At 50.3% G+C, this 13,307-nt stretch overlaps 1 protein-coding gene across 27 annotated transcripts in view; it reads right to left on the reverse strand.

Moving 5' to 3' along the window:
* MADD (MAP kinase activating death domain) overlaps positions 1-13,307 on the reverse strand; it is a 111,296-nt gene that overhangs the window by 48,866 nt on the left and 49,123 nt on the right. For 15 of the 27 annotated variants that reach the window (XM_075325917.1, XM_075325912.1, XM_075325905.1 and 12 more), the window contains 2 exons: positions 2,395-2,448; positions 97-197 (listed from right to left, as the gene is read on the reverse strand). In XM_075325917.1, coding sequence (XP_075182032.1) covers positions 97-197; positions 2,395-2,448 — 155 coding nt within the window. The remainder of the gene's footprint in view (positions 1-96; positions 198-2,394; positions 2,449-13,307) is intronic. The other 12 variants (XM_075325919.1, XM_075325918.1, XM_075325923.1 and 9 more) reach the window with 1 other exon arrangement.

Below are 13,307 nucleotides of genomic sequence, written 5' to 3' on the forward strand. Positions count from 1 at the left end.
CACTCCTACGGATGTCGCCTCTACTTCTGCGCGAGGAGACGACCCCCGGCCGCCGTCTATTACACTTCAGCCGTTGTAGCGCAGATTTGGTTTTACCTGGGAGCCGGAGGTGACGCTCAGGCCGCTGTCCGCACTTATCTGAGAGCGCTTCTCGTCGGTGTCGGCGCTGTCTGGTGGCGGCTTTGGCTGCTCGGTGCCTACAAAACGTAAATGGCATCCAATCAAAGACAGCGATGGAAAATAAGGACAACAAAAAGGGGAAACAAAATTCTAAACCCAAACAGCAGAACAGAACACCATAACTCGTCCTGACTAGGTAAGGAAGGTTCTGGCCCGGTCGGGGTGGTCCGAAATAGTAACATATAGTCCCATCACCAGTAAATCAGGTGATTTGGGTTTTTTGTGCGCTTTTTGGCCTCGACCAGTCTAGAACAAATAAAGGAATAAAAGACAAATGACATAAAATCATTAATAATGTCACCCACATATAAAGGAACAAAAATCCACTAATACTATGGCCGTGTGCATCACTCCTCCTCAATGTGCAAAGCTCAGGACAGTAATCCATGGTCGGGAACGTCTCCGGCCACGTGGGCGACCAAATTGTGACTGCGCCAATGTCATAATGAGAGGATCGGGTCCATTCTCCGCATGGACACGTGGAGCGATGCTGCTTCCGCTCTCAGAGAAGACGTCACCGCCACAGAGACGGAAGCAGCGACATTGCGAGTAAAAGGCTCATGTGGTGCTGAGTGATATGAGAGAGGAGTGAGAGCATGAATAAAAAGCGCTAGAATAGGAAAGATGGCGGGAACGGGGGAAGGGAAGCAGTGTATTCACCACTACAGATACTAACTCAGGAGAGAAACCCCCGACAAACCAGTCACCAATGGATAATCTGCCAGCAAGGCCAGGAGTGTGCCCGCCTGGAAAGCTGCCAGCAAGGCCAGGAGTGTGCCCGCCTGGAAAGCTGCCAGCAAGGCCAGGAGTGTGCCCGCCTGGAAAGCTGCCAGCAAGGCCAGGAGTGTGCCCACCTAAATCTGCCAGCAAGGCAGGAGTGTGCCCACCTAAATCTGCCAGCAAGGCCAGGAGTGTGCCCACCTGGAAAGCTGCCAGCAAGGCCAGGAGTGTGCCCATCGTACAATCTGCCACAAATGCCAGGAGCGTACCCACCTGGAAAGCTGCCAGCAAGGCCAGGAGTGTGCCCACCTAAATCTGCCAGCAAGGCCAGGAGTGTGCCCACCTAAATCTGCCAGCAAGGCCAGGAGTGTGCACACCTACAATCTGCCAGCAAGGCCAGGAGTGTGCCCGCCTGGAAAGCTGCCAGCAAGGCCAGGAGTGTGCCCGCCTGGAAAGCTGCCAGCAAGGCCAGGAGTGTGCCCATCATACAATCTGCCAGCAAGGCCAGGAGTGTGCCCACCTGGAAAGTTGCCAGCAGGGCCAGGAGTGTGCCCGCCTGGAAAGCTGCCAGCAGGGCCAGGAGTGTGCCCGCCTGGAAAGCTGCCAGCAGGGCCAGGAGTGTGCCCGCCTGGAAAGCTGCCAGCAAGGCCAGGAGTGTGCCCGCCTGGAAAGCTGCCAGCAAGGCCAGGAGTGTGCCCGCCTGGAAAGCTGCCAGCAAGGCCAGGAGTGTGCCCGCCTGGAAAGCTGCCAGCAAGGCCAGGAGTGTGCCTGTTGACAATCTGCCTGCAAGGCCAGGAGTGTGCCCATCGTACAATCTGCCACCAAGGCCAGGAGTGCGCACACCTACAATCTGCCAGCAAGAAAAGGAGTGCGCACACCTACAATCTGCCAGCAAGGCCAGGAGTGTGCCCGCCCTATAACCTACCAGCAAGGCCAGGAGTGTGCCCGCCCTATAACCTACCAGCAAGGCCAGGACTGTGCCCGCCCTATAACCTACCAGCAAGGCCAGGACTGTGCCCGCCCTATAACCTACCAGCAAGGCCAGGACTGTGCCCACCCTATAACCTACCAGCAAGACCAGGAGTGTGCCCGCCCTATAACCTACCAGCAAGGCCAGAAGTGTGCCTGCCCAATAATCAAGAAGCGGCTTTTACCCCAATTATTGCAGAGGAATTCATCTAATGATGGAAGCTTGGACACCCGGACGGCGCGGCTCACTGACACATGGATTCCCAGTACACATTTCACTGAGCCTGGTCTTGTCCACCGAGAAATGTGCAGTCTGCATTGTTTCCTATTGATGTCTATGGGAGCCCTTCTTCATAAATGGCCCCTTTGCTTTATCCCCATGACCCACGGATCAGACTCCCCCTTACAGGCTAAGTGATCGGCAGAGATCCTCTGTCCTGCAAAGTGCTGGACGTGACCCCACAACACGTGGCCGCCCTGCTGACAGATCTGGGTTAGGTTTGGGGGGTTTCTCCGGTTTCTTACTCTGTTTCTCCATAGCTTTTTGCTTTCTCACTTCTCGGTGCTTGTTCCACAATTCTACCCAAGATGCATTGTAAGCAGGAGAGAAAGACAGAAAGAGTCAGATGCGGATCAGACAGGCCTGAAAATGGACACAGCGACCTCGGCCCCCTCCCCACAAAGCCCGGACAGACAGCGGCGGGCACAGACACGTGAGCACGGGTGTGATGGTGAGAGAGTGGTAGAGAGAGAGGGCACAGGAGGTAGCGGCTGTATTTATGTATCAGCACGCGGTATACATAAATATCCATCCCCTATGTATATACACATAGGACCGGCCCACCCAACCCAGCATCTAGCGCTACCTGCTACATATAGACCCCAGCAGCTGCAGCACTACACCCCTCAGCGCCACATCTGCAGACAACGATCTACCCATCCCACCGCTACACTACCAGTCTGTGCCGAAGCCTCGGCATTAAAGGGGCGGACACGGGGTTAGGAAACAAAAAAGCTGCACCGAGCGAGAGAACAGGGGGAGATCACAACAGTCACCATTCATCAGTGCGACCTCAGGGAACGCTCACACGGGACTGGTGAGATGCAGATATTCGCCCCGGAGTGTATTATGGGAGCAGAATTTGGATATTTTATGAAATCTCATCCACATTCTGTGGACACAATGAGTCAGTGTGGATGTCAACTGGAACGGGCAACAAAAGCCCCGTGGCACCATCTCTGGAAAAAAAACAACCAGTCACCTTCAGGTGCAAAACAAACAACACAGCGGCACCGTCTAAAACAAAGAAAAACAAACCCATGTCACCGTCTGCGGCAGAAAACACGCGTCACCTTTAGGTGCAAAAACAACAGCGGCATCTGTGATTTAGTGACGCACCAGCGATCCCACCAGCGATCTGACCTGGTCAGGATCGCTGCTGTGTCGTTACATGGCCGCTGGTGAGCTGTCAATCAGGCAGATCTCACCAGCGACCAGTGACCAGCCCCAAGCCAGCAGCGACGCGTGGAAGCGACGCTGCACTTGGTAACTAAGGTAAATATTGGGTAACCAAGGGCTTGTTTACCCAATATTTACGTTGGTTACCAGCGAATACCACTTAGCGCTGGCTCCCTGCACTCGTAGCCACAGTACACATAGGGTTAATAAGCAAACATTTGCTTATTAACCTGATGTGTAACTCCGGCTACGTGTGCAGGGAGCCAGCACTGACAGCCTGAGAGCGGCAGACGTTAGTAACCAAGGTAAATATCGGGTAACCAAGCAAAGGGCTTCCCTTGGTTACCCGATGTTTACCCTGGTTACAGCTTACCGCAGCTGCCAGAAGCCGGCTCCCTGCACATTCAGATCGTTGCTCTCTCGCTGTCACACACAGCGATGTGCGCTTCACAGCGGGAGAGCAACGAGCAAAAAATGAACCAGCGCTGTGTGTAACAAGCAGCGATTTCACAGCAGGGGGCGAGATCACTGCTCAGTGTCACACACAGCGAGATCGCTAATGAGGTCACTGCTGCGTCACAAAAACCGTCACTCAGCAGCGATCTCACTATGTGAGAAGTACCCCTAACAATCTGCAGCGTCCTCCATTATCTGAGGTGTCTGTAACAATCTGCAGCGTCCTCCATTATCTGAGGTTTCTGTAACAATCTGCAGCGTCCTCCATTATCTGAGGTGTCTGTAACAATCTGCAGCGTCCTCCATTATCTGAGGTTTCTGTAACAATCTGCAGCGTCCTCCATTATCTGAGGTGTCTGTAACAATCTGCAGCGTCCTCCATTATCTGAGGTGTCTGTAACAATCTGCAGCGTCCTCCATTATCTGAGGTGTCTGTAACAATCTGCAGCGTCCTCCATTATCTGAGGTGTCTGTAACAATCTGCAGCGTCCTCCATTATCTGAGGTGTCTGTAACAATCTGCAGCGTCCTCCATTATCTGAGGTTTCTGTAACAATCTGCAGCGTCCTCCATTATCTGAGGTGTCTGTAACAATCTGCAGCGTCCTCCATTATCTGAGGTGTCTGTAACAATCTGCAGCGTCCTCCATTATCTGAGGTGTCTGTAACAATCTGCAGCGTCCTCCATTATCTGAGGTGTCTGTAACAATCTGCAGCGTCCTCCATTATCTGAGGTGTCTGTAACAATCTGCAGCGTCCTCCATTATCTGAGGTTTCTGTAACAATCTGCAGCGTCCTCCATTATCTGAGGTGTCTGTAACAATCTGCAGCGTCCTCCATTATCTGAGGTGTCTGTAACAATCTGCAGCGTCCTCCATTATCTGAGGTGTCTGTAACAATCTGCAGCGTCCTCCATTATCTGAGGTGTCTGTAACAATCTGCAGCGTCCTCCATTATCTGAGGTTTCTGTAACAATCTGCAGCGTCCTCCATTATCTGAGGTGTCTGTAACAATCTGCAGCGTCCTCCATTATCTGACGTGTCTGTAACAATCTGCAGCGTCCTCCATTATCTGAGGTGTCTGTAACAATCTGCAGCGTCCTCCATTATCTGAGGTTTCTGTAACAATCTGCAGCGTCCTCCATTATCTGAGGTGTCTGTAACAATCTGCAGCGTCCTCCATTATCTGAGGTGTCTGTAACAATCTGCAGCGTCCTCCATTATCTGAGGTTTCTGTAACAATCTGCAGCGTCCTCCATTATCTGAGGTGTCTGTAACAATCTGCAGCGTCCTCCATTATCTGAGGTGTCTGTAACAATCTGCAGCGTCCTCCATTATCTGAGGTGTCTGTAACAATCTGCAGCGTCCTCCATTATCTGAGGTGTCTGTAACAATCTGCAGCGTCCTCCATTATCTGAGGTGTCTGTAACAATCTGCAGCGTCCTCCATTATCTGAGGTGTCTGTAACAATCTGCAGCGTCCTCCATTATCTGAGGTGTCTGTAACAATCTGCAGCGTCCTCCATTATCTGAGCTTTCTGTAACAATCTGCAGCGTGCTCCATTATCTGAGGTGTCTGTAACAATCTGCAGCGTCCTCCATTATCTGAGGTGTCTGTAACAATCTGCAGCGTCCTCCATTATCTGAGGTTTCTGTAACAATCTGCAGCGTCCTCCATTATCTGAGGTGTCTGTAACAATCTGCAGCGTCCTCCATTATCTGAGCTTTCTGTAACAATCTGCAGCGTCCTCCATTATCTGAGGTGTCTGTAACAATCTGCAGCGTCCTCCATTATCTGAGGTCTCTGTAACAATCTGCAGCGTCCTCCATTATCTGAGGTTTCTGTAACAATCTGCAGCATCCTCCATTATCTGAGGTGTCTAACAATCTGCAGCGTCCTCCATTATCTGAGGTGTCTGTAACAATCTGCAGCGTCCTCCATTATCTGAGGTTTCTGTAACAATCTGCAGCGTCCTCCATTATCTGACGTGTCTGTAACAATCTGCAGCGTCCTCCATTATCTGAGGTTTCTGTAACAATCTGCAGCGTCCTCCATTATCTGAGGTGTCTGTAACAATCTGCAGCGTCCTCCATTATCTGAGGTGTCTGTAACAATCTGCAGCGTCCTCCATTATCTGAGGTGTCTGTAACAATCTGCAGCGTCCTCCATTATCTGAGGTGTCTGTAACAATCTGCAGCGTCCTCCATTATCTGAGGTGTCTGTAACAATCTGCAGCGTCCTCCATTATCTGAGGTGTCTGTAACAATCTGCAGCGTGCTCCATTATCTGAGGTGTCTGTAACAATCTGCAGCGTCCTCCATTATCTGAGGTGTCTGTAACAATCTGCAGCGTCCTCGATTATCTGAGGTGTCTGTAACAATCTGCAGCGTCCTCCATTATCTGAGGTGTCTGTAACAATCTGCAGCGTCCTCCATTATCTGAGGTGTCTGTAACAATCTGCAGCGTCCTCCATTATCTGAGGTGTCTGTAACAATCTGCAGCGTCCTCCATTATCTGAGGTGTCTGTAACAATCTGCAGCGTCCTCCATTATCTGAGGTGTCTGTAACAATCTGCAGCGTCCTCCATTATCTGAGGTTTCTGTAACAATCTGCAGCGTCCTCCATTATCTGAGCTTTCTGTAACAATCTGCAGCGTCCTCCATTATCTGAGGTGTCTGTAACAATCTGCAGCGTCCTCCATTATCTGAGGTTTCTGTAACAATCTGCAGCGTCCTCCATTATCTGAGGTGTCTGTAACAATCTGCAGCGTCCTCCATTATCTGAGGTGTCTGTAACAATCTGCAGCGTCCTCCATTATCTGAGGTTTCTGTAACAATCTGCAGCGTCCTCCATTATCTGAGGTGTCTGTAACAATCTGCAGCGTCCTCCATTATCTGAGGTGTCTGTAACAATCTGCAGCGTCCTCCATTATCTGAGGTGTCTGTAACAATCTGCAGCGTCCTCCATTATCTGAGGGGTCTGTAACAATCTGCAGCGTCCTCCATTATCTGAGGTGTCTAACAATCTGCAGCGTCCTCCATTATCTGAGGTTTCTGTAACAATCTGCAGCGTCCTCCATTATCTGAGGTGTCTGTAACAATCTGCAGCGTCCTCCATTATCTGAGGTGTCTGTAACAATCTGCAGCGTCCTCCATTATCTGAGGTGTCTGTAACAATCTGCAGCGTCCTCCATTATCTGAGGTGTCTAACAATCTGCAGCGTCCTCCATTATCTGAGGTTTCTGTAACAATCTGCAGCGTCCTCCATTATCTGAGGTGTCTGTAACAATCTGCAGCGTCCTCCATTATCTGAGCTTTCTGTAACAATCTGCAGCGTCCTCCATTATCTGAGGTGTCTGTAACAATCTGCAGCGTCCTCCATTATCTGAGGTGTCTGTAACAATCTGCAGCGTCCTCCATTATCTGAGGTGTCTGTAACAATCTGCAGCGTCCTCCATTATCTGAGCTTTCTGTAACAATCTGCAGCGTCCTCCATTATCTGAGGTGTCTGTAACAATCTGCAGCGTCCTCCATTATCTGAGCTTTCTGTAACAATCTGCAGCGTCCTCCATTATCTGAGGTGTCTGTAACAATCTGCAGCGTCCTCCATCATCTGAGGTGTCTGTAACAATCTGCAGCGTCCTCCATTATCTGAGGTGTCTGTAACAATCTGCAGCGTCCTCCATTATCTGAGGGGTCTGTAACAATCTGCAGCGTCCTCCATTATCTGAGGTGTCTGTAACAATCTGCAGCGTCCTCCATTATCTGAGGTGTTTGTAACAATCTGCAGCGTCCTCCATTATCTGAGGTTTCTGTAACAATCTGCAGCATCCTCCATTATCTGAGGTGTCTGTAACAATCTGCAGCGTCCTCCATTATCTGAGGTGTCTGTAACAATCTGCAGCGTCCTCCATTATCTGAGGTGTCTGTAACAATCTGCAGCGTCCTCCATTATCTGAGGTGTCTGTAACAATCTGCAGCGTCCTCCATTATCTGAGGTGTCTGTAACAATCTGCAGCGTCCTCCATTATCTGAGGTGTCTGTAACAATCTGCAGCGTCCTCCATTATCTGAGCTTTCTGTAACAATCTGCAGCGTCCTCCATTATCTGAGGTGTCTGTAACAATCTGCAGCGTCCTCCATTATCTGAGCTTTCTGTAACAATCTGCAGCGTCCTCCATTATCTGAGGTGTCTGTAACAATCTGCAGCGTCCTCCATCATCTGAGGTGTCTGTAACAATCTGCAGCGTCCTCCATTATCTGAGGTGTCTGTAACAATCTGCAGCGTCCTCCATTATCTGAGGGGTCTGTAACAATCTGCAGCGTCCTCCATTATCTGAGGTGTCTGTAACAATCTGCAGCGTCCTCCATTATCTGAGGTGTTTGTAACAATCTGCAGCGTCCTCCATTATCTGAGGTTTCTGTAACAATCTGCAGCATCCTCCATTATCTGAGGTGTCTGTAACAATCTGCAGCGTCCTCCATTATCTGAGGTGTCTGTAACAATCTGCAGCGTCCTCCATTATCTGAGGTGTCTGTAACAATCTGCAGCGTCCTCCATTATCTGAGGTTTCTGTAACAATCTGCAGCGTCCTCCATTATCTGAGCTTTCTGTAACAATCTGCAGCGTCCTCCATTATCTGAGGTTTCTGTAACAATCTGCAGCGTCCTCCATTATCTGAGGTGTCTGTAACAATCTGCAGCGTCCTCCATCATCTGAGGTGTCTGTAACAATCTGCAGCGTCCTCCATTATCTGAGGTTTCTGTAACAATCTGCAGCGTCCTCCATTATCTGAGGTGTCTGTAACAATCTGCAGCGTCCTCCATTATCTGAGCTTTCTGTAACAATCTGCAGCGTCCTCCATTATCTGAGGTGTCTGTAACAATCTGCAGCGTCCTCCATCATCTGAGGTGTCTGTAACAATCTGCAGCGTCCTCCATTATCTGAGGTGTCTGTAACAATCTGCAGCGTCCTCCATTATCTGAGCTTTCTGTAACAATCTGCAGCGTCCTCCATTATCTGAGGTGTCTGTAACAATCTGCAGCGTCCTCCATTATCTGAGCTTTCTGTAACAATCTGCAGCGTCCTCCATTATCTGAGGTGTCTGTAACAATCTGCAGCGTCCTCCATCATCTGAGGTGTCTGTAACAATCTGCAGCGTCCTCCATTATCTGAGGTGTCTGTAACAATCTGCAGCGTCCTCCATTATCTGAGGTGTCTGTAACAATCTGCAGCGTCCTCCATTATCTGAGGGGTCTGTAACAATCTGCAGCGTCCTCCATTATCTGAGGTGTCTGTAACAATCTGCAGCGTCCTCCATTATCTGAGGTGTTTGTAACAATCTGCAGCGTCCTCCATTATCTGAGGTTTCTGTAACAATCTGCAGCATCCTCCATTATCTGAGGTGTCTGTAACAATCTGCAGCGTCCTCCATTATCTGAGGTGTCTGTAACAATCTGCAGCGTCCTCCATTATCTGAGGTGTCTGTAACAATCTGCAGCGTCCTCCATTATCTGAGGTTTCTGTAACAATCTGCAGCGTCCTCCATTATCTGAGCTTTCTGTAACAATCTGCAGCGTCCTCCATTATCTGAGGTTTCTGTAACAATCTGCAGCGTCCTCCATTATCTGAGGTGTCTGTAACAATCTGCCGCGTCCTCCATTATCTGAGGTGTCTGTAACAATCTGCAGCGTCCTCCATTATCTGAGGTGTCTGTAACAATCTGCAGCGTCCTCCATTATCTGAGGTTTCTGTAACAATCTGCAGCGTCCTCCATTATCTGAGGTGTCTGTAACAATCTGCAGCGTCCTCCATTATCTGAGGTTTCTGTAACAATCTGCAGCGTCCTCCATTATCTGAGCTTTCTGTAACAATCTGCAGCGTCCTCCATTATCTGAGGTGTCTGTAACAATCTGCAGCGTCCTCCATTATCTGAGGTGTCTGTAACAATCTGCAGCGTCCTCCATTATCTGAGGTGTCTGTAACAATCTGCAGCATCCTCCATTATCTGAGGTGTCTGTAACAATCTGCAGCGTCCTCCATTATCTGAGGTGTCTGTAACAATCTGCAGCGTCCTCCATTATCTGAGGTGTCTGTAACAATCTGCAGCGTCCTCCATTATCTGAGGTGTCTGTAACAATCTGCAGCGTCCTCCATTATCTGAGGTGTCTGTAACAATCTGCAGCGTCCTCCATTATCTGAGGTGTCTGTAACAATCTGCAGCGTCCTCCATTATCTGAGGTGTCTGTAACAATCTGCAGCGTCCTCCATTATCTGAGGTGTCTGTAACAATCTGCAGCGTCCTCCATTATCTGAGGTTTCTGTAACAATCTGCAGCGTCCTCCATTATCTGAGGTGTCTGTAACAATCTGCAGCGTCCTCCATTATCTGAGGTTTCTGTAACAATCTGCAGCGTCCTCCATTATCTGAGCTTTCTGTAACAATCTGCAGCGTCCTCCATTATCTGAGGTGTCTGTAACAATCTGCAGCGTCCTCCATTATCTGAGGTGTCTGTAACAATCTGCAGCGTCCTCCATTATCTGAGGTGTCTGTAACAATCTGCAGCATCCTCCATTATCTGAGGTGTCTGTAACAATCTGCAGCGTCCTCCATTATCTGAGGTGTCTGTAACAATCTGCAGCGTCCTCCAAGGTGTCTGTAACAATCTGCAGCGTCCTCCATTATCTGAGGTGTCTGTAACAATCTGCAGCGTCCTCCATTATCTGAGGTGTCTGTAACAATCTGCAGCGTCCTCCATTATCTGAGGTGTCTGTAACAATCTGCAGCGTCCTCAATTATCTGAGGTGTCTGTAACAATCTGCAGCGTCCTCCATTATCTGAGGTGTCTGTAACAATCTGCAGCGTCCTCCATTATCTGAGGTGTCTGTAACAATCTGCAGCGTCCTCCATTATCTGAGGTGTCTGTAACAATCTGCAGCGTCCTCCATTATCGGAGCTTTCTGTCCCTCACACATCTCCGTCTCTCGCTTTTATCCATGAAGGCCGGCGAGCCTCGGGTCCTTTGTTCCCAGGCTTTATCCTTGGTTAGCGATTCTCATTTATACGCGGTTGTCATGGGAATCAATGGTCTCCATGTTCCTCATTCAGGCCGCAGCGCGCGCTTCACCCGTGCGACCTGCACTGTACAGAACCGTGCAAACCGGCAAATTCCAACTCCGGGAGACGGCGGCTTTGTGCAATACTGTCCCTGATCTATGCCGGACCATGCACACAACCCCCGCCACATGCCTCCCCCACATCCCACACTGGGGTCTGCCAGGTGCCCCCCGTCTGCAGGAGGGTGCCCTCTGATATCAGTACTCGGACCGCGCTGAACAGACCCCTCATGGACAGAGATTTGGAATCACAGCTCGAGCCACATAATCCAGACGTGAGGCTGCACCGAATGACACCGGATACAGACACATAATCCAGACGTGAGGCTGCACCGAATGACAGCGCATACAGACACATAATCCAGACGTGAGGCTGCACCGAATGACAGCGGATACAGCCACATAATCCAGACGTGAGGCTGCACCGAATGACACCGGATACAGCCACATAATCCAGACGTGAGGCTGCACCGAATGACTCCGGATACAGCCACATAATCCAGACGTGAGGCTGCACCGAATGACACCGGATACAGACACATAATCCAGACGTGAGGCTACACCGAATGACAGCGGATACAGACACATAATCCAGACGTGAGGCTGCACCGAATGACTCCGGATACAGCCACATAATCCAGACGTGAGGCTGCACCGAATGACTCCGGATACAGACACATAATCCAGACGTGAGGCTGCACCGAATGACACCGGATACAGACACATAATCCAGACGTGAGGCTGCACCGAATGACTCCGGATACAGACACATAATCCAGACGTGAGGCTGCACCGAATGACACCGGATACAGACACATAATCCAGACGTGAGGCTGCACCGAATGACACCGGATACAGACACATAATCCAGACGTGAGGCTGCACCGAATGACAGCGCATACAGACACATAATCCAGACGTGAGGCTGCACCGAATGACACCGGATACAGACACATAATCCAGACGTGAGGCTGCACCGAATGACACCGGATACAGCCACATAATCCAGACGTGAGGCTGCACCGAATGACAGCGGATACAAACACATAATCCAGACGTGAGACTGCACCGAATGACACCGGATACAGACACATAATCCAGACGTGAGGCTGCACCGAATGACACCGGATACAGACACATAATCCAGACGTGAGGCTGCACCGAATGACACCGGATACAGACACATAATCCAGACGTGAGGCTGCACCGAATGACTCCGGATACAGCCACATAATCCAGACGTGAGGCTGCACCGAATGACACCGGATACAGACACATAATCCAGACGTGAGGCTGCACCGAATGACAGCGGATACAGACACATAATCCAGACGTGAGGCTGCACCGAATGACAGCGGATACAGACACATAATCCAGACGTGAGGCTGCACCGAATGACACCGGATACAGACACATAATCCAGACGTGAGGCTGCACCGAATGACACCGGATACAGACACATAATCCAGACGTGAGGCTGCACCGAATGACAGCGGATACAGACACATAATCCAGACGTGAGGCTGCACCGAATGACAGCGGATACAGACACATAATCCAGACGTGAGGCTGCACCGAATGACAGCGGATACAGACACATAATCCAGACGTGAGGCTGCACCGAATGACTCCGGATACAGACACATAATCCAGACGTGAGGCTGCACCGAATGACACCGGATACAGACACATAATCCAGACGTGAGGCTGCACCGAATGACACCGGATACAGACACATAATCCAGACGTGAGGCTGCACCGAATGACACCGGATACAGACACATAATCCAGACGTGAGGCTGCACCGAATGACAGCGGATACAGACACATAATCCAGACGTGAGGCTGCACCGAATGACACCGGATACAGACACAATCCAGACGTGAGGCTGCACCGAATGACACCGGATACAGCCACATAATCCAGACGTGAGGCTGCACCGAATGACACCGGATACAGCCACATAATCCAGACGTGAGGCTGCACCGAATGACACCGGATACAGCCACATAATCCAGACGTGAGGCTGCACCGAATGACTCCGGATACAGCCACATAATCCAGACGTGAGGCTGCACCGAATGACACCAGATACAGACACATAATCCAGACGTGAGGCTACACCGAATGACAGCGGATACAGACACATAATCCAGACGTGAGGCTGCACCGAATGACTCCGGATACAGACACATAATCCACACGTGAGGCTGCACCGAATGACACCGGATACAGACACATAATCCAGACGTGAGGCTGCACCGAATGACTCCGGATACAGACACATAATCCAGACGTGAGGCTGCACCGAATGACACCGGATACAGACACATAATCCAGACGTGAGGCTGCACCGAATGACACCGGATACAGACACATAATCCAGACGTGAGGCTGCACCGAATGACACC

The sequence above is a fragment of the Anomaloglossus baeobatrachus genome, chromosome 10 (genome assembly GCF_048569485.1).
Source record: "Anomaloglossus baeobatrachus isolate aAnoBae1 chromosome 10, aAnoBae1.hap1, whole genome shotgun sequence".
Taxonomy (NCBI): domain Eukaryota; kingdom Metazoa; phylum Chordata; class Amphibia; order Anura; family Aromobatidae; genus Anomaloglossus; species Anomaloglossus baeobatrachus.